The following is an 18363-nucleotide window of genomic DNA, read 5'->3' as shown; positions in this document are numbered from 1 at the left end:
GGGAACGATGTGAATATTACACTAATGATTCAATTAAATAGTTGGCATTTTATACCCTCTGTCTTTCCTTGTTTTTCCCTCCTAGTGATTTATGGATGTAATTGTGAAGATATATTTTTTTTTAATTGCAATTACCATTAAGTTGTTACTTCCTAATTAATTGTAATCTCGCAGAGATTTCTGCATACCAATTTACAGCTTGCTTAAATTAATTTAGCATGCTCGGTAAATTACAATAATTATACAAAGTTTTCGATGTATATTAATCAAAGGCCCAATATAAATAAAACGTTGGAATATTATTTCATTCTTTTATGTGATAATTAAGTAAATATTGAATTTTATATATAATTTGTATTAAACATGTTAGACGGATCATGTTAATGTGTCGGGATTAATACGGCCATTTTAAGTATATGGGTTAGATGGGTCGTGTTAGCGTGTCGTTTTAACTCAACCTGTTTATTAAACGGGATAGGCGGTTATTAATCGGATCGTGTTCGTGTTTACCAAATGCAACATGTTTATTAATCGGATCGTGTTCGTGTCAAGGTAAAATTGACCCGACCCGAACCCGCTTAACATGACCTGATTGCCACCCCTACTGTAGATTAGTATCTAGTGATTGAGATATTGGATTTCGATTTCATGAGATTCCGACATCCAATGGATCCATATAAGAATGCCTATCAAATAGTTTTTTATTAGATGGAGATTCCCAAACAATCATAGAATAATTATCTTTCTTTCTTTCTTGCTTGAATATAATCCTTCTCATAAACCCTAATGGACCTCCATTTAGATGGGGGCCCAATAAATTCTTCTAGAACACACTAGTTCTTGTAATATGAAAATAAATTAAAATTATATTGCTATCAATGTAAATCACTTGATTTTTTATTTTAAAAAGAAAACTATTTAGGATAAATTACATTTTTATTCTTATGGTTTAGTCTGATTTTAATTTACCCTTATATATTTTAGATTAAAATACTTAGTGGTACCATGTACTTTAAACTTAAACACTTAGTTGTACTATGTACTTTAAACTTAAACACTTAGTGGTCCTATGTACTTTAAACTTAATCACTTATAATTTTTAAATTGCAACACAACATATAAAAGTAAATTGATTACTCCAACAAAAGATATTATCTAATTTAATGATAATAGAGATATTTTAAATAGTTAACATCAGCCAACAGTTTGGTCAATTTATATCGCTTGTTTTGAACGAAAATTCAAATTGAAATATAGCAATATAAGTTAAAATCAAATCAAATCGCAGTGGATAAAATGTAATTTGCCAAAGTAATTAAATTTTAAAAGGGCCATGAGATGGTTTTGGACTATATAAGTTACTGTCTTGATAGTAATTGTCAATCAATTGGACTCCTCGAAATCAAGTCCAATAGCCATCTTTAATTACTTTGGATCTTGTGTTGAGGTGTTCAAAAGTGGCACCTCGATCACTTCAAATCGAATCTTTTATTAACACTTCCAAGACAAAACATAATAATAGAGTGCTAGAGAATAGCAACGTGGATTTTGGTGAAAGATGAACACTTTATAGTACTATAAAGTTTTTTTGATAAGAAAAAACTTTCTAGTATTTTTTTTTTCTTTATAAACAAAAAACTTTATAGTACTTGATGACCCTTAAAAAGTTTAGAAAATTTTATATGATATTTATACTTAAAATACCTCGAAATACTCTAAATTAAAATCTAAATTACTCCTTATTTAACTTTAAAAATATAGTTTTTCATTTAATTTTATCTTAATCTAAAAAAAATATTTAGAAACACAAGGTAGAAAGATAAAAATCCATAAAGTAAAGTGTCAGTAATAATGAAAGTAAAATTTAAGATATTTTTGATCAATTTTTCTTTCTTTCTTTTCTTGGTTGAAAGATTATATAAGTACTCTATCAAAATAATACTTTTATTCTGCATATATAGTATTTCCCAATTAGGGTTAATCTTATTTTCTCATATATAATATAGTCATCTGATATATAAAGCCACACCAAAAAAATTTTAAAAAAAGAAGAAGAAGAAAGAACGTCGCTTTATTTGCATGTCATAGTCAACTTTCACGTAAAAAAAGTATATCTACGACGAAAAAGTCAGTATTAATCTATTCCTGGGGCGCGATTTAAGGAACTATTGACCCAACCCGAATCCAACGAACCAATGCATACCACACGTCATCTCTCCACCGGAAAAGTACGCCGCGACTCCACGGCCACTTTCCTCCTCCTCCTCGCCTCCGTCCTCTTGCTCGCCGGAACCCTAGTTCGGTCGGCCGGAAACCTCCGCCGGAAACTAACGGTCAGATCCGTGAAAGCTTTTAGTATATACTTATGAACCTTCCGGTCGTTGAGCTCCAGGTAGCAAAACAGTAGCTCCTCTATGAAGTCCCAATCCAACGGCTGAGATGGATCAACGTGGCGCGCATCTACCATGTCCTGCATGGATCGGTGGAAGTCCTCGTACGGGTCCTTGGAGAACGTCACCACCGCTACCCCGTCGCCGGCGACCTCCGCCGGCGAGGTCGAAGACGTGTCGGTGGTCGTCTGGGACTCGTCGACGAGGGTCCCGGACGTGGAGGGGGACGCGAAGAACCGATCGGACGACCGGAGGTCGGCAGGAGGCGGCGATGTCTTGCCGCCTCGGCCGCCTTCGTCATGGAGGTAGAGGGAGTGAAAGTTCTCGGAGAGGAAGCGCTCAACGTCGGAGAGGGTGGCGGCGGGGCCCGGAGGGGCGTTAGGGTCGTCGAGGCCGACATCGGGGCGGCGGCCGTCGGCAGGGAAGGAGAAAGAGGTGGTCTTGGGGTACTTGCAGGCTGAGAAGAGCCAGTTGGCGGCTGCATGGGTTTGAGGTGGAGGAGTAGGGAGGTGGATGGTGGGGACTTTCTTGAGTTTCTTGGAGATGTAGAGTTGGAGAGACTTGTGGAGCTTCTTCTTATTGCCCATTAATCTCCTCCTAATTAGATAAATTCCTGGTATCACTTCTATAGTGAGGTGGCTGATGGTTCTTGTGGGGTTTTTATATAGGAAGAGGTGGAAGGGTATAAATGGGATTTTCTGTATCGTTTTAAAGTCTTTGTTATGTAGCTTCGAGGGTTAGGAGTAATGGGGGATTAAATATCTTTAATTAGCAGATATTTGGAAGGATTAATGGAAAAGGTATTAATGTTGGAGGGACATCTATCAGTTTGATATATGAACATTAGTAAAGTGTAGGTTTCTATGAGTATTTATTAATGTGGAGGGGTGGCTTCTAGTGTGGGGAGCCAAGGAGTAACTGATGATGAATTAAGGTGACACATTAATGTCTAATTACTTGTCACTCTTTGACTGGGAAATATAACCACTGAAATATATGAATGAAGTCAAAGCAGCCAGTCTATTGAATTAGGTCCTGGATGTTGCAGAACATAGTATACATAAATACGCATGCACTGGAGTTCACATAAGACAATGAGTTTACTTAAGTACACTGTCTTAGGAATTGCATGTCACTTAGAAATATGTCAGAGAGGAAGAAAGTTACAAACTTCATATGAAACACAGGAGATAGAGAAAGATAAAACTTCAATGCCTCAGAAGGCTTTCTTATACAGAGATTTATCAACCCTCTTCTTGCACACAACAGAAGTATGAGTGAGAACAGGAAGCCCCCATTGCAGAGAGAAGACGATGGCTGGACTAATCTCCGGCACCGGCCATAAGATGGACGACAACTGCCTCCGCATTGAATTCTTGAAGGAGATCAATTGGAACACAATTGTGTTACTGCTTTGAGCAGGCAGGTATCGCCTCTCGAGCTTAGTGGCCCCGTTGTTGTCGTCATCGTCGTCAATCTGCAGTCTCTCATAACCCCCTGAGCATCCTAGAATGATTTCTTGGAAGCCCATCTTGGAGCTAGGTCAAGAAAACTGGAGGACAATTATAGAGGTATAGATCAGGAAGATAACAAAAAAGGATAGCAAGGAAAGCACCTTGACATGTCGGACCAAGCACATGGAAAGAGTTAGATGCAAAGAACAAGAGATGGAAGGAATGAGACAAAGTCTGTCTAGTCCATGATTCCTTTTACCACATGGCTAAGATGATATTTTTCTACTCCAGATATTCCCAGTGCATAAGAGGGTCAGTGACAATCCAATATTTCATAATTAGCCCAGTCATCACTCTATGTGAGAAAAGAAAGAACAAAGTCCCTAGCACACTGTTCATTTCACATGACAACTTTGTCCAACATCCACTGGCAATTAATAGAAGGGAAACTTGAAAGCAGAATAAGATCATTTCACATGTCAACTTTGAGTGGCTTCTACTCATTCCAACAAAGGGAATTGTTGAACTACAGCATATGTAAATCATAACTTTGAAGACAAAATGTGGGCTTGCAACTGCAGCACAAATGACGCAAGTATTACCATCTTCATAAAGACAAAACTATGTTGGGGAATATCCTTCAGACTTCCATCAAAACCATGTGTAGAGGTATATTTGTGAACTTTTTGCATGATTCGGGCCATCAAAACCATGTGTATATAGTGTATGAATGTGACTTGGTGCTTATATTGCATTACTAATGTGTAACTGCTGTCATAAGCTCCTTTAGCATAATGGATGAAACTATTTAGATCATGGATAAGCAACAAGAATATGTTCTCCTTACTCTTTTTCTTTGAGAGAGAGGAAAATGGGAAGAAACCTTTGCGCAATCATTTCAATTAAGCAATATAACATTGGAAATACAGTTAATACAGAATTAGACTTATAGACTTAGTTGAGGAACAACAAGAAGCTGATAAATGATGTTCTGCAGTGAACAATAATACAAAAGCGGATGAGGAATTCGACAAGGACTCAAAGAGGAAAGCATGCACAGAAAGGTAAAAGTGCAAATATATACTGCTCATGTAAGCTATTTGCTAAGTGAGAAAGTGTACTATTCTCTTGCCAATGCACGCAAATAGCAGAAAACAACATATACTTTCATCACCTCTCTAAATAAAAATTCTCTCAAAAAACATATACTTTCATTGCCTTGAATAATAAGATTGCATTCCATTTCAAGGACTAAGGAAATGACAAAAGATAAAATTTGAATTGCTTGGGAAGAAAATTTTACAAGTCCAACAAACTTATTGCCAAAGGGACAAGCACTTTGTAGCTACTACATTACCTACATTTGAAAATTCATTTGATTCGAGTATATCTCACCATTATCTACTTGAATGAGAGCTTCCAGACCTCCCTAACATTAGATGACCCATCAGCAACTTCAGCAAGTAAGCAAGCATCCATGGCTCCTAGAGGAGTTTAAATTCTGTTAATAACCATGTGCTTGGACACAATTAAGCACAAAAAAGCATAAATTAGATACGCCAGACTCAAGTCACAACCACTGTTAAATGATACATTACTGAAGCACTACAGACTTAAAGATATGCTATAAGGAAAGCACAAGTTTGAATGCATGAAGATAGCTTCACAAATAGCACTATAGTAAGAGTGCCCGCATCATAGCAGGACTGCATGCTTATCCATATGAGGTAAAGGTGTTCCTATCCACATATTAAACTACAGTTCATATATCAGTTATGGTGAATGGATTTACATACCAAAGATGTTAATGCCGTCAGGCTATCAGCTCGTATGACTAATACACTCAAATGCAGTAATGCAGGAGAAATATCATGATATACATATCAAAAGGAACATCCACTGGATTCATCAAAGTAAAGCACTGCTCACCATCTTCTTCAACCAAATTTAAAAATTGTCTTGTACCACCACCAACTCCAAAATAATACTTCTTTGCTGCCATGTAAACTACTCCATGAGGATAGTGCAGACACTGCAACACATGTTGTTTGTCTCAGCAAACAGTAATACAAACTTCCAATAGTATTCTTAAATACAAAGAGGAATCCTTGCACTATTAAAGCTGACCTTCTTGATAAGACTGTAGAGATTATGAAGCGAAGATATTGCATACACAGTTTCTGCCATCAAAATTATATCATAACCATTACAATCCCTCTGTTCTGAGCTAACATCTGTAGCCTTTTCTTGCTCAGTATTTCCAGAAAGGAGCAGCTTGTGAATTTCACTCCAGTCACCAGCAAAAAAGCGAATATTGGAGGAGATGGACATATCAGCCCCATTCATCTTCATCAGGTTATTCTGAGGTGATTCTTTCATGAGGTTTTCTTTGACATTTGGCATGGTGAGACACCTAAGGACCTCAGCATTGAAGTCTTGGAAATGGATAAGAGCTGCACCCTAATGGTCAGGGATTACATGCTTCAGGTAATTGCAAGTGAACCAAAACAAAACAAGTTAGGAGTTCAACAAGCAACTCATACCTCACGGCCTGTGAAAATGCCAGGAAGACCATGTCCACATCCAAGCTACAATAAAGTAGTAAACCAAAATCAGCAACTTCTAGAGAAAGTTTGCTAACATACATTATTCCGTGCAGCTTAGAGTTGACTATTAAGCGCTACAGATGTTGATATGATGCAATAATATCACCTGAGAACAAGCAGCCCACCTCTAAAACTCGTTTTCCTCTTAGCAATAATCGATCTTCATGTACCTCCGAGCATAGGATCTTAATCAAATCAATAGAGCCTTCCCACAGCTTCAGTCCTCCTAGTAAAGAGAAAAGCAACCATATGCTATAAACCACTTACGGGAATATTCAAGAAATGAAGCATCAAAACGACATTTTTCGCTCACCTTCATACTTTCCGGGTACTAAATCCGAGTTTTTGAGCCCAAAAACCTCAGCAGTACTTACTCTCCCCTTAAAAAAGAAGAAGAACCCAATCAACACCAATTCAAGAAACCCCGCACAGATGAAATCGAGTTGAATACCTTGTAAAGTGTTAACGAATCATTAATAACAACAGGATCTGCATTTAGTGTCTCCTTTTGCGATCCCTATGAGCACAGAAACAGGATTCACTCGAAAAGGGTAACAATTTTTTAAGTAAGTCGTGAAGGAAAATTGAGAAGTGGCGCTTACCTCCGAAAGGAAGACTTCGACGCAGGGAGGAGGAGGTGGAAGAGGTTTCTCCTCTGAGCCGAACATCCCGAATCCAAACCTCAAGTTGTTGGAATTAGAAAGAGAGAAGAGGGAGTAGGACGGCTGCCAGGAGAAATAGGAATAGTCAGAGAGAGTGGAGGGGAAGAAGAAGAAGAAAAGATGGAAGAAGACTTGGATACCTTGGGATTCGAAGTGATCGTCTTCTCCTCCATGGATGAGCTTCGAGCCTTCGACGCGGGAGAGGAAGGAGACGAAACGAAGGGGGAGATGAGGTCGTAGAAAAGAAAGCCCTAGGGCCCAAAACGGATCGAGCTTACAAGATCCGGCCCGATAAAATCCAAAATGTTTGGGCCCGAAAGGGCCCAAGCATGCTAATGATGCATTACAGCGTGCTAATACTTGTCGGTCTTTGATTGGTTTATAAGTGTTAGTGCTGCATTAAATATCTAAAGTCGGTGCTGCAGAGGATCCACTACCTTCTTTTGTATTGTTCCCGGTCGAACTACGAAAGTGGGCGAGGGACGCGAGAGTAGTATATATAGAGAGAAAAGGAGCGGACTTTAATCCCTCTTTGGTTTGTCTCGATCGATCCTTTGATCGATTGCTTCTCTTGTTCTTGATCGAATTCGTCGCCGAATCCATGGGAAGGAAGAGGAAGTCGGAGGCGACTCGTCTCGACGAGGTGGATCGGACGCTGTACTCGACCTTCTGCGACGCGGCGAACTCGCTTTCGCAGCTCTACACGCAGGCCATGAACCACCAGAAGTTCTCCTTCGAAGCTGGAGAACTCCACTCTTTGGTTCGCCTTCTCTCTCTACTATTCATGTCTAAGCGCTACGATTTCTATCGATTGATCGGTTAGGGCTTTTGCTTGTGGCGTATCTGCGAGCTTTCTCTGCTAAGGATTGCTTCTTCTTCCTTTTTTGTACAATTGGCATGCATCTTTATCCATATTTTCTTAATGCGTTTTACTTAATTAACATAAGTTTAGATTGAGTGGGTACTCTTCCCATTCCCCGGCATCACGCAACACTTGGGGTTTGGGAAGCTTCGGGTTTGTTCCCTGAAATTCGCAGTGCCCCCTTATCTTGGGATTGGTACTAAATGTCTAGGTTAGAAAGATTCAAAGGAAGTATCTGCACAGTTGCTTCATGGAATTTTTTTCTGGGTACTAAAAGGTTTACAATCATTGCGATGTAGAATCCTAGGTCCAAGGATTTTGTGAATTTTGATAAAAGCTAATCGATTTAAACAGGGATGCAAAATTTAGCATGAAAAATCGTAAAAATTGTCTACCTTAGCAATTTAAGTTTTTTGCCCCCCCTTTCTGACCTCGTGTTCGAGTGTGCAATTCTTATTTTAATAAGCATGTGATTTTCGGTCCCGAAGCAAAATAAGGCGATTATGATCCGCCTATTCATTTATGTGAGCATAGTTGCTTGTCCGAAGGGTCAAATTTAGCTCATTATTAATTGCTCCTGTTTTTGTAAATGTTCTGTGATATATTCTAGCATATTAGCACTGTGGTGTAAATCATTTAATGCCAAAAGAACCTTGTTATGTGTACTTCTTCGGCTTTCACGTTTACTTTGGATGCCCTAGATCATGATTAGATGAAGATCTTCATTTGGATGTGCAATATTTGACTGTTTAATTGATAGGATTGAGCACTTAATCCCACTAAATATGGTTTTCAGGCGTGTCATGGTGATTTTCTTGTTTGACTATGAGTGTGGCATGTAAACATTAGATAACCAAAGGCAGGCATTGATCCTGTTATTCTTGTTTCATGTCTCACTGCTTGGTCAGCTTATCATTGCTTTCTGTTTCAATCTCTGAATGTTACCTTCCAGAGATACTAGTGGCATTAAAAGGCCTGTGAGAGATACTCTATAGAGGGTACAAAATCCTTGCCTAGCTTACATCTTCTGTTAGCATTGTACTGTTGCTTTCTTCTCTTCTTGTGTGACATTGCATAAATTGTGTAGTCTTGTATCATTGCATGTATCAAGCTGATTATATCTTAATTATGCAGGAGATGCTCTATGAATGGATCTTGAGAGAGCTTGAACAAGGGTCAAGGGTGAGCATAACTGATATAGTTGGTCATATTGAGCTCTCTCTCTCTCTCTCTCTCTCTCTCTCTCTCTCTCCTGAGTGTGTTCGTGTTTTATTTGAGATACTTATAATGATGATCTTACTGACTCATAGTACTATTTTCTTAAGGCAGAATGAGATTGATTACAGAGGAGAGGCATCCTCACAATTCCAATTACCCCACCAGCATTCAGGAAGCATCAACGGTCACTCTGATCAGGCAAGAAACACGATTTTCGCAAATGCTCTATCCGGTCCTGTTTGCAGTAGGAGCCTTCAACCTTATCATCTACAACAGGGAAGCGGAAACAGTGGGAGGAATCAATATTCGAGTTGTCCCAGTCACGATCGAGATTCCAATTCCAATGATTCGTCTATGGACACGCATTGACATGGCCAGTTAATGAGCCTTACTGGTAGCACTAGTGCAGACAAACTTGCTTCAGCACTGCCTCAGCAAATCTGCTCCATGGTATGCAACTTTAAGTGAGATGCTATCCATAATGGATATATGTGTAGTCTCAAGTGGGCATTTGGTTCTCTATGCGAATCCTTTCAGTTTTCTCTCTCTCTCTCTCTCTCTCTCTCTCTCTCTCTCTCTCTCTCTCGGTGTCTTCTCTTATGACAGTTTGTATATTTACTTTGATCATGTTGATAAACGAAGTCTATATTGGTTGTTAGATATCTTGCTACTTACGGCAGATATATGTTTTTAGCCCAAAGTCTTTCTTTGTGCTCAGTCAAATGTAATGTTTGCTAGCTAGTACGACGAAGGTTATCAAAATAAATGAGAAGCTCCGACTTTGCTCGAATAAAACTTTAGTTCAAAATTAATATGGACACAAACTCGATTTGATTCGGCTCAAAATTATTAATATATTATATTAAGCTTGGCATAGAAATGCATTCAAATTAAGCTCGTTTACCGCTCAACCTCAAATTAAACTTGGCCCGGGCTTAGACTCAGTTTAGCAACACAATCATTTCTATTTTCAGAGAAGTGGGAACCTAATAATTTCCTAATTAAACTGATGCTTAATAAAAGTTAAATCTATCCAGTATGAGCATATTAAACCATGGGAGCACTTTCCCTCTCCTCCAGTAGTGGCCTGCAGGAAAATATAGACTGCAAAAGGCAAATTATAAGTAGTAATGAGTAAAGGTTATAAAAAGTCTATAAAAAATCTTTATTACGTTGCACTTTTGAACTCTTTCCTAGGGATTGGTACATGATAAGCCCAAAAAGACGAAGGCTCCCCCACACCATTCTACGAAGCAACCAAACCAAAAAACACGCTCAACGTCTTCCATCCATCCATCCCTCCTTCAATGCCCATCTCCTTTCCGATCTCTTTCTCTCTCTCTCCCTCCCTCCGTTTCTGTTACTACGAGTAGCGCAAGACATCCCCACCTCACTATCGTTAAAAGAGAGTGGGGCGTGACGTTGGACGGCCAAGATGGGTGCTGCTCTTCGCGAGTACCAGAGGACTGGGGCGTGACGTTGACAAGTCATTCGATAGATTCACCGGCCATCGAAAATGACCGGAATGACCCTCGTTTAGCTGTAATTATCCAACCGAGGGTATTTACGTGAGAGAAACTAAAAAAGAAGCACCACGTGGCCGACCTCGACCGCACGCTTCGGGTCGGATCTGATCAAAATTTTAAGACACAGAACTCACCCTAAGATTCCGCACGCTCGGACCGTGACGCCGTTTCTGTACCGTACTATGATGGCCAAATTACCCCTCTGCGAACCCTTTGGACTCTCTGCAACTGACCCCTTTAGTAAGGGCATTTTGGGGATATCCGCAGACACGTGATCCATCCCACCTCGGGCAGACCACTCTTAGTTCAAATTTCCTGACTGTTGGATCCAGTAGGGCCACTGATCAGGACAAATCCATCCGTCTGATCAGGAAAACGAGCAATTTGCATATAACACCCTAAGTTCAAGAAAATTGCGGGACTCCGGAAATATATTTTCACTGTTTGCAATTTTAGTTAGGAGGAGGAAAAACTAAGCTTGAACAAAGAATTTTCCTAAAAGTTAAGGTGTAAAAACGTTAATGTCGAACAGAAAATTTTCGTATCACGTAGAAGGATATTATATGCAAATAGCTCACCAAATATTATTTAAAAATTGGAGCAAAATATTAGCTGGGTCACATGCCATGTGACCCCACCACTTCCACAGCTGTTTCCTCTCCGCCTTCTCCTCCTCCGCTTCCGGATAAACAAACTACTTACTCCCTCTCTCTCTTCTCTCTCGCTCGCTCGCTCGCTCGCTCTCTCTCTCTCTCCTCTGCAACTCATTCGAGTAGCTCTCTAATGGTGGAATGCGAACCCTAAAAATTTCGAGAAGAGATCGAAGTGAACTCCGCTACTTGGTCGATGGATTTCCTCTTATTTCTTCTATTACTCTCCTTAGGGATCGGATCAACCGCCGCCGGGGACTTGGAGCTGCTGATGTCGTTCAAGAACTCGCTTCCGAACCCTAGCGTTCTTCCGAGCTGGAACCCTGGCCAATCCCCTTGCTCCTTCTTCGGCGTCGGCTGCAACACCGGCGGCCGCGTCGCCTCCCTCGTTTTCCAAGGCGTCGCTCTCAGCGCGGACTTCCGATCCATCACCTCCTCGCTCCTTGCTCTCGCGAGCCTCGAGAAGCTCTCCCTCCGCGCCGGGAACCTCAGTGGGACTGTAGACTCTGCCGGCGGCGCCAGGTGCGGTGCCCAGCTCGCTGAGATCGACATCTCCGGCAACGACCTCCGTGGCTCTGTCTCTCATGTCGCCGCCCTCGCCGGAGCTTGCTCCGGCTTGAAGTCGCTCAACCTCTCCGGAAACTCCCTCGGGGTTTACCCCGACGGAAAGGACAGATCGAGCTCCTTCTCCGTCGGATTCAGTGGCCTCGACACGCTCGACCTCTCTTTCAACAAGATATCCGGCGAGAAAGACCTCCGTTGGCTCCTCTCCAGCGGGATCCGGCAGCTATTTCTCGCCGGTAACCTTCTCTCCGGTAGCATTCCGGCGATATCCAGCTGCTCCTCCCTCCAGCACCTGGATCTTTCCTCGAACGGCCTCGCCGGAGAGATCCCCGCAGGTGTGTTCGGAAGCTGCCGGAGCCTCGCCTTCTTGAACCTCTCCGCCAACCACTTCACCGGCACTCCCCCCTCCGACCTCTCCTCTTGCTCTTCTCTACAGGCCCTAAGCCTCTCCAACAACAACTTCTCCGGCGAGTTCCCCATCCAAACCTTAGCCTACATGCCTAACCTTAAGATTCTCGAACTCGCCTTCAATGCCTTCAATGGCAGCCTCCCCAACTCCATCTCTAAGCTGGCGAGTTTGGAGCTGCTCGATCTCAGCTCGAATAGCTTATCGGGGTCGATCCCTTCAGGCCTGTGCCAAAACCCTGGATTAATTAGTTTGAAGGAGCTTTATCTCCAGAATAACTTGTTCACCGGTCCTATTCCGGAATCTCTTAGCAACTGCTCTAGCTTAGTCTCCCTTGATCTCAGCCTCAACTACCTCACCGGAGCCATTCCCGCCTCCCTCGGATCCCTGTCCTCCCTTCGAGACTTGATCATGTGGCAGAATTCGCTTGAAGGCGAGATACCAAATGAGCTATCTAACATCCAAACCCTAGAAAACCTCATTCTTGATTACAATGGCCTCACTGGTGGCATTCCCCAAGGGCTTAGCAATTGTACCAATTTGAACTGGATCTCCTTGGCTAGCAACCATTTGAGCGGGCGGATTCCGTCGTGGATCGGCCGCCTTGGGAACCTCGCTATCCTTAAGCTTGGGAACAATTCGTTCTCCGGCCCCATCCCACCGGAGCTTGGGGACTGCAAGAGCTTGGTTTGGCTGGACTTGAATAATAACCAGTTGAATGGGTCAATCCCGCCGACCCTGGCCAAGCAGTCGGGGAACATTGCTGTGGGGTTGGTCACCGGGAAGAGGTACGTCTATCTGAGGAACGACGGGAGCGCCGATTGCCGTGGAACCGGGAGTTTGCTGGAATTCGGAGGGATTCGGCCGGAGGATCTGAACAGGTTGCCGAGCAAACGGCTGTGCAACTTCACTAGGGTTTACATGGGGAGCACCCAGTACACTTTCAACAACAATGGATCTATGATCTTCTTTGATCTTTCTTTCAATCAGTTGGAAGGGACAATCCCAACAGAGATTGGCAACATGTTCTATCTCATGATCTTGAATCTTGGCCACAATATGCTCTCTGGTCTCATTCCTCTAGAGATGGGAAATCTGCATCATGTTGCAGTCCTTGATCTTTCCCATAATGCTCTCGAGGGTCCTATTCCGCCGTCTTTCTCTGCCCTCTCCTTGTCGGATATTGACCTCTCAAACAATAAACTGAATGGGTCGATTCCTGAGTTGGGTTCGCTGGCGACATTTCCTCCGTCCCGGTATGAGAACAATTCAGGTCTTTGTGGCTTTCCACTCCCATCCTGTGGAGGACGCTCGGGTGCTAACGAAGACGGCCATCATCAGAAGTCTCACCGTCGCCAGGCTTCGCTCGCAGGGAGCGTGGCTTTGGGATTGCTCTTCTCCCTCTTCTGCATTTTTGGTCTCATCATCATTGCTGTGGAGAGTAGGAAAAGGCAGAAGAAGAAGGATAATTGCAGTAACTCCTGGGATATCTATATCGACAGCAGATCTTATTCGGGGATCGACTACTCCAATTGGAGGTTGACTGGCACAAATGCCTTAAGCTTAAACCTAGCCGCATTCGACAAGCCTCTTCAAAAGCTCACTCTCGCCGACTTGCTGGAGGCCACCAATGGCTTTCACAACGACAGCCAGATCGGTTCGGGTGGATTTGGTGATGTCTACAAGGCACAGCTCAAGGATGGTAGCGTTGTCGCTGTTAAGAAACTGATTCATGTCAGTGGCCAAGGAGATCGGGAGTTCACAGCCGAGATGGAAACAATTGGAAAGATCAAGCACCGCAACCTAGTCCCTCTACTGGGCTACTGCAAGGTTGGAGAGGAGCGAATCTTAGTCTACGAGTACATGAAGTATGGCAGCTTGGAGGACGTCTTGCACAACCGAAAGAAACTCGGGATCAAGCTAAATTGGGCTGCAAGGAGAAAGATTGCAGTGGGGGCAGCCAGAGGTTTAGCATTCCTACACCACAACTGCTTGCCTCACATAATCCACAGAGACATGAAGTCCAGCAATGTCCTTCTTGATGACCATTTGGAGGCGAGGGTCTCAGACTTCGGAATGGCAAGGCTCATGAGTGCAATGGACACTCATCTGAGCGTGTCCACTCTTGCAGGCACACCGGGCTACGTCCCACCGGAGTACTACCAGAGCTTCAGATGCACCACCAAAGGGGATGTATATAGCTACGGTGTGGTCTTGCTCGAGCTGCTCACAGGGAAGCAGCCCACGGACTCGTCGGACTTCGGCGATAACAATTTGGTGGGGTGGGTCAAGCAGCACACGAAGCTTAGAGTAAGCGATGTGTTCGATCGAGAGCTACTGAAGGACGACCCAACTCTAGAATTGGAGCTCCTGGAGCATCTTAAGATTGCATGTGCCTGTTTGGATGAGAGGCCACATAGACGCCCGACGATGCTGAAGGTGATGGCAATGTTCAAGGAGATACAGGCAGGTTCAACAGTGGATTCCTCAGCTTCAGCCCCTGCAGCCTCAATTGAGAGTGATTTTGGGATGGTGGAAATGAGCCTGAAGGAAAGCAAAGAGGAGAAGGATTGAAGCCCGGTATAAATCATTTGGGGGGGCAGCAGAGAGTCCTTTTCATAAGGATGAAAGCCATGGGCATTCCTTGAACATCCTCCACTCTCATCTTACGCCTCCACATCTTACCATTTCAATGGTATGAAATTTTCCTTGTAGCTCTATCATTCAATGTATTATGCATCTATAGAAGCAGTTTCTACTCCTTTTTCTACTTCTCTATATACACTAGTATGAGTTGTATGCTGTACATATATAATGATTTTTCTTCAATTCCAGATCCATGTTCAGAAGTGTTTTTTGAATGCTAAATCATTGCAAATTCAAATCTTTAACCTCTTCCCTTGCTTGTTTCTAAATCAGCTGATGTGGTTTCAACTCTTTCTATTATGATCATTGATTCGATCAATGTGTCTAGTACTATGATTTGTTAGAAGGAATTTCATGGCTTTGATGATGGATAACCTCAACTATACTAGTGAGTGTTACTCTGACCATCCCTGAGCACACGCTTCCCTTTTTCATCCAGTTCCTTTCCTTTAAAGGACCCCTCGTAAATCCCAGAAACCCTAGGAGGCTGTTCTCTTGTAAGGACTCCCAGTTTAGACACCAAACAGCAAAAGCCATCAAGGACCCAACCATGGCCTGACACCACTCTGTTCCCATGTGAGGTTGCATGTCCTCAGAGATGCACCAGTCCTTTGCCTACTGCCCCTCTTCCTTCAGCCAGTTTGCTGGTCAAAGTCATTGTCACCTTCCCAATATCTATTTTAATATCCATAGTTGGCATGCTTCTCAAGATCACGCCACTTATATTCTATAAGTTGATAAACCCCATAGTAACCCACATGAGACAGCTTCTTTCTCATTATAAAACAAGATCCATGAGGGTATCATGTGCACTGGTTTGATGAGGCATTCATTAATTAGAAAGGGGAAGATGGATATCATATGCTGTTTTTGAGTGCATTAGAGATATATAGATAGATGGTAGGGGCTTAGGGTTAAAGAAATAGAAGTACAGGATGGGACTGGCTAGCTACTAAAAGCTTCCTTTTATTGATGAAAGCTCAGGGACATGCATGATTGTTTTGAAACTACTGTGCCTCTGAATTGGAGTTTCTGATACCACTGTGAGTAGGTTGGGGACAGTGTTTTGAGCCTCCTTAGCAACAACTCATATGATAACTGAGTGCAGTAATCTTTCATGGAATAGTAGTATGGAGATAAACTTTGAGGCTTAAAAGGAAAGCCATCATGTGGCGTAGGACCGCCCCCCTGTGAAACCTCTTAGTGGCAGGAGTCAAATAAACACAAGAATTTTCTACAATTCATGCATATCGTCATCAAGTATGATGATGCAAATCTAGAGCTCCTCGTGATGATCAATCATAATCATATGATTCCTACAAATACAATTGAGTACTCCCCTACGATGTGATTATCTCAATGGATCGAATCCAACCCAACACGCACCCCAAAAGTAACTTGAAAAGTTGCCTCTAACTACATCTTACTCTCGTTATTTACTATGAAAAGAAGAAATAAAAAATAGCATTGAAACTTAGTACTATATTATTCCTATCATATTCTGGGCATACGGTTGGAAGACACCCATCCATAGCTTTCGCCGTGCCCAAGGGTGGGAAGCACATGGGGCCCTTGAGAGCTTGGCTTGCTCCCATGTCCACTCACCAATGTCTTCCTTCCAAGTAGAGATGCACTCCTGTGCTTCTCCATCACGTATTGGTGCAATTGATTATGATATCTTCATCTCATTCCCTTTTCACATATGTAAATCATTTTGTCACATTCCCTTCTCTCTCTAGCTAGTTCACTTTTAGGGCATGATCTTTGTGTTGCATGTCGATATCTTTGTTTGTTAATAACCAACTTCGATGGTTTTTTGTTTTTTGTTTTCAAACAAGGTTCAGCTGCATATACTATGAGTCCACTACCTACTACTTGGTTTAGATTGATTGCAGTGTGCTACCCTAGGGTCAGGGATATGTGTTTTTCCTTTATAGAGCTTGGGCCTTCGGACAATGACCCAGCCCGGTCCAAGTTTGACTTCACCCAAAATAGATCTCATAACGGGTCTAGGGTTTCGCGGTACCTAATGCTCACCAAATACTCACGGCCCAAGTTTGACTCACTCAAAATGAGTCTCATCTGGAATTTAGGGATTTGAAGGTCGGAACAACAGCTATGATAGTGCGGTGCTTTCTGAACTTTGATAAACTAAGATACCATGCTGCACATGGGAGGTTAGGATGCTCAAAGTCTTATATTATGCAAATGCAGCAATATATATCAGTATCCATACCATATATATATATATATATATATATATATATATATATATCTACATAGCTTTGTTCAATATGAAGGATGTGACAAGCTACCTTACATAATATGAGGAAGATAATGTAAAGAGACATAATTAGCTGCCCTAGATGACAAGTCAAACTCAACTCACACAGCATAAAAAAGCCAGCTGTGTCTCCAGCTGTAGATGGGCTGCTTAGCTTCTAAGTTCATCTTTTGTCACATCTACCATTAATTAACGTGAGATTTCGCATTAATTTGAGCACAAAACAAAATAAGATACGATGCCCTCGTGCATGCTTTCACACGTGCGACTCCTACCAGCCATCAAGGTGGTTGGCCCCCACGTGTTAAGGGGAACAGCTGGCATCCACTGTCATCAGTACACATTCCAAGGGACCAAAGTACGGCAGCCAACCACTTGACCCTGCCACTAATATATATAAAAAAAAAATTTAAGAATTTTCTTTTAATTACTTTATTTTTGCATTTCGCCGTCTTTATTATTTTAACTCAATTTCGACAAAGCAACCACCTATTTTAACATTTATAAGTCAACTCTTAGTTTTCTTTTCTTCTTTTTTTTTTTTGCACGTCTACCCCTCTAAAAGTTTCTTATTTGCCGGATACCCTTCAGTTTCATGTTAGCTTGTACACTCTTCTTATTCTTTCGTTCGATGTCTTCGACATTACTCTTTGATACCTATAAGTTACAAAACTTAGTAATTTAGGGCAAGAAAAGACAGAGAGACCATTGACTAAAAAGATATACTAACTAGGAACAAGAGTGTATTAATCTTTTTATAGTTACCTAGATAAAATCTTAACAGATAGTAATGTTGGGTGTCCATGCAAAATCGACTTCTGAGATGTAATACGTGTACATAAGAGCATGCAAAAAAACCCTAAAAAAGAAATACTCTTACTATATGTTCAATCCGACTAAAATGTCCTTTCTTGATTTGATTTTTTAAAGAGTAAACTTAATTAAATATAAATTAAAATTAAAAAAAATATTTAATTACTGGACCAGTTTAGGGGGGGCCGCAAACAACCACCTCTCGAAGTTTTCTTTTTCTCTTGTTTCTCAAGAAAGTAAAAAAGTATGTATTGTAGGATACAAGTACTTAAGAAGGATGTA

The 18363-nt window shown here is 41.9% G+C and overlaps 4 protein-coding genes across 6 annotated transcripts; 2 read left to right on the top strand and 2 right to left on the bottom strand.

The window, feature by feature from the left end:
* Positions 1-2209: 2209 nt before the first annotated feature.
* Positions 2210-2977, bottom strand: LOC140799140 (transcription repressor OFP14-like). The gene has a single exon (XM_073153297.1). The coding sequence runs from the start codon at positions 2975-2977 to the stop codon at positions 2210-2212; it is 768 nt and encodes a 255-aa protein (XP_073009398.1).
* A 414-nt stretch (positions 2978-3391) lies between these two features.
* On the bottom strand, positions 3392-7385 carry LOC140786486 (uncharacterized). Of its 3 annotated transcripts, none has more exons than XM_073134962.1 (10): positions 7253-7385; positions 7053-7175; positions 6902-6967; positions 6764-6830; positions 6576-6676; positions 6388-6432; positions 5972-6304; positions 5774-5876; positions 5240-5328; positions 3392-3942 (listed from the first exon to the last, which is right to left on the bottom strand). In XM_073134962.1, exons 1-9 carry the CDS (start codon positions 7283-7285, stop codon positions 5246-5248), a joined length of 954 nt encoding a protein of 317 aa, XP_072991063.1. In that variant the 5' UTR covers positions 7286-7385; the 3' UTR covers positions 3392-3942; positions 5240-5245. The 3 variants fall into 3 exon arrangements, 2 of the variants coding, with proteins under 2 accessions (XP_072991063.1, XP_072991075.1); XR_012108644.1 differs by having other exon boundaries at positions 3536-3942; positions 5240-5362; XM_073134974.1 differs by lacking the exon at positions 3392-3942 and having other exon boundaries at positions 5034-5362.
* Positions 7386-7593: 208 nt separating this feature from the next.
* Positions 7594-9698, top strand: LOC140786500 (uncharacterized). Its single transcript, XM_073134985.1, has 3 exons — positions 7594-7872; positions 9109-9189; positions 9304-9698. Exons 1-3 carry the CDS (start codon positions 7714-7716, stop codon positions 9559-9561), a joined length of 498 nt encoding a protein of 165 aa, XP_072991086.1. The 5' UTR covers positions 7594-7713; the 3' UTR covers positions 9562-9698.
* A 644-nt stretch (positions 9699-10342) lies between these two features.
* Positions 10343-15187, top strand: LOC140791869 (brassinosteroid LRR receptor kinase BRI1-like). Its single transcript, XM_073142561.1, has one exon. The coding sequence runs from the start codon at positions 11565-11567 to the stop codon at positions 14910-14912; it is 3348 nt and encodes a 1115-aa protein (XP_072998662.1). The 5' UTR covers positions 10343-11564; the 3' UTR covers positions 14913-15187.
* The last annotated feature ends 3176 nt before the right edge of the window (positions 15188-18363 follow it).

This window comes from Typha latifolia, chromosome 1, assembly GCF_019914945.1.
Source record: "Typha latifolia isolate L0001 chromosome 1, TyphaL0001v2, whole genome shotgun sequence".
NCBI classification, from domain to species: Eukaryota; Viridiplantae; Streptophyta; class Magnoliopsida; order Poales; family Typhaceae; genus Typha; species Typha latifolia.
The sequence above is the reverse complement of the archived record's forward strand: the minus strand, read 5'-3'. Positions and strand labels throughout refer to the sequence as shown.

Bases quoted from the DNA above. Each gene is read 5' to 3' on its own strand.
- LOC140786486 (XM_073134962.1), bottom strand. From the start codon at position 7,285: ATGGAGGAGAAGACGATCACTTCGAATCCCAAG. The intron at 7,176-7,252 runs GTATCCAAGTCT...TTCTCCTGGCAG, and splicing joins CGATCACTTCGAATCCCAAG to CCGTCCTACTCCCTCTTCTC. The intron at 6,677-6,763 runs GTGAGCGAAAAA...TCTCTTTACTAG, and splicing joins AGTACCCGGAAAGTATGAAG to GAGGACTGAAGCTGTGGGAA.
- LOC140799140 (XM_073153297.1), bottom strand. From the start codon at position 2,977: ATGGGCAATAAGAAGAAGCTCCACAAGTCTCTCCAACTCTACATCTCC.
- LOC140786500 (XM_073134985.1), top strand. From the start codon at position 7,714: ATGGGAAGGAAGAGGAAGTCGGAGGCGACTCGTCTCGACGAGGTGGAT. The intron at 7,873-9,108 runs GTTCGCCTTCTC...TTAATTATGCAG, and splicing joins CTGGAGAACTCCACTCTTTG to GAGATGCTCTATGAATGGAT. The intron at 9,190-9,303 runs CTCTCTCTCTCT...TTCTTAAGGCAG, and splicing joins ATATAGTTGGTCATATTGAG to AATGAGATTGATTACAGAGG.
- LOC140791869 (XM_073142561.1), top strand. From the start codon at position 11,565: ATGGATTTCCTCTTATTTCTTCTATTACTCTCCTTAGGGATCGGATCA.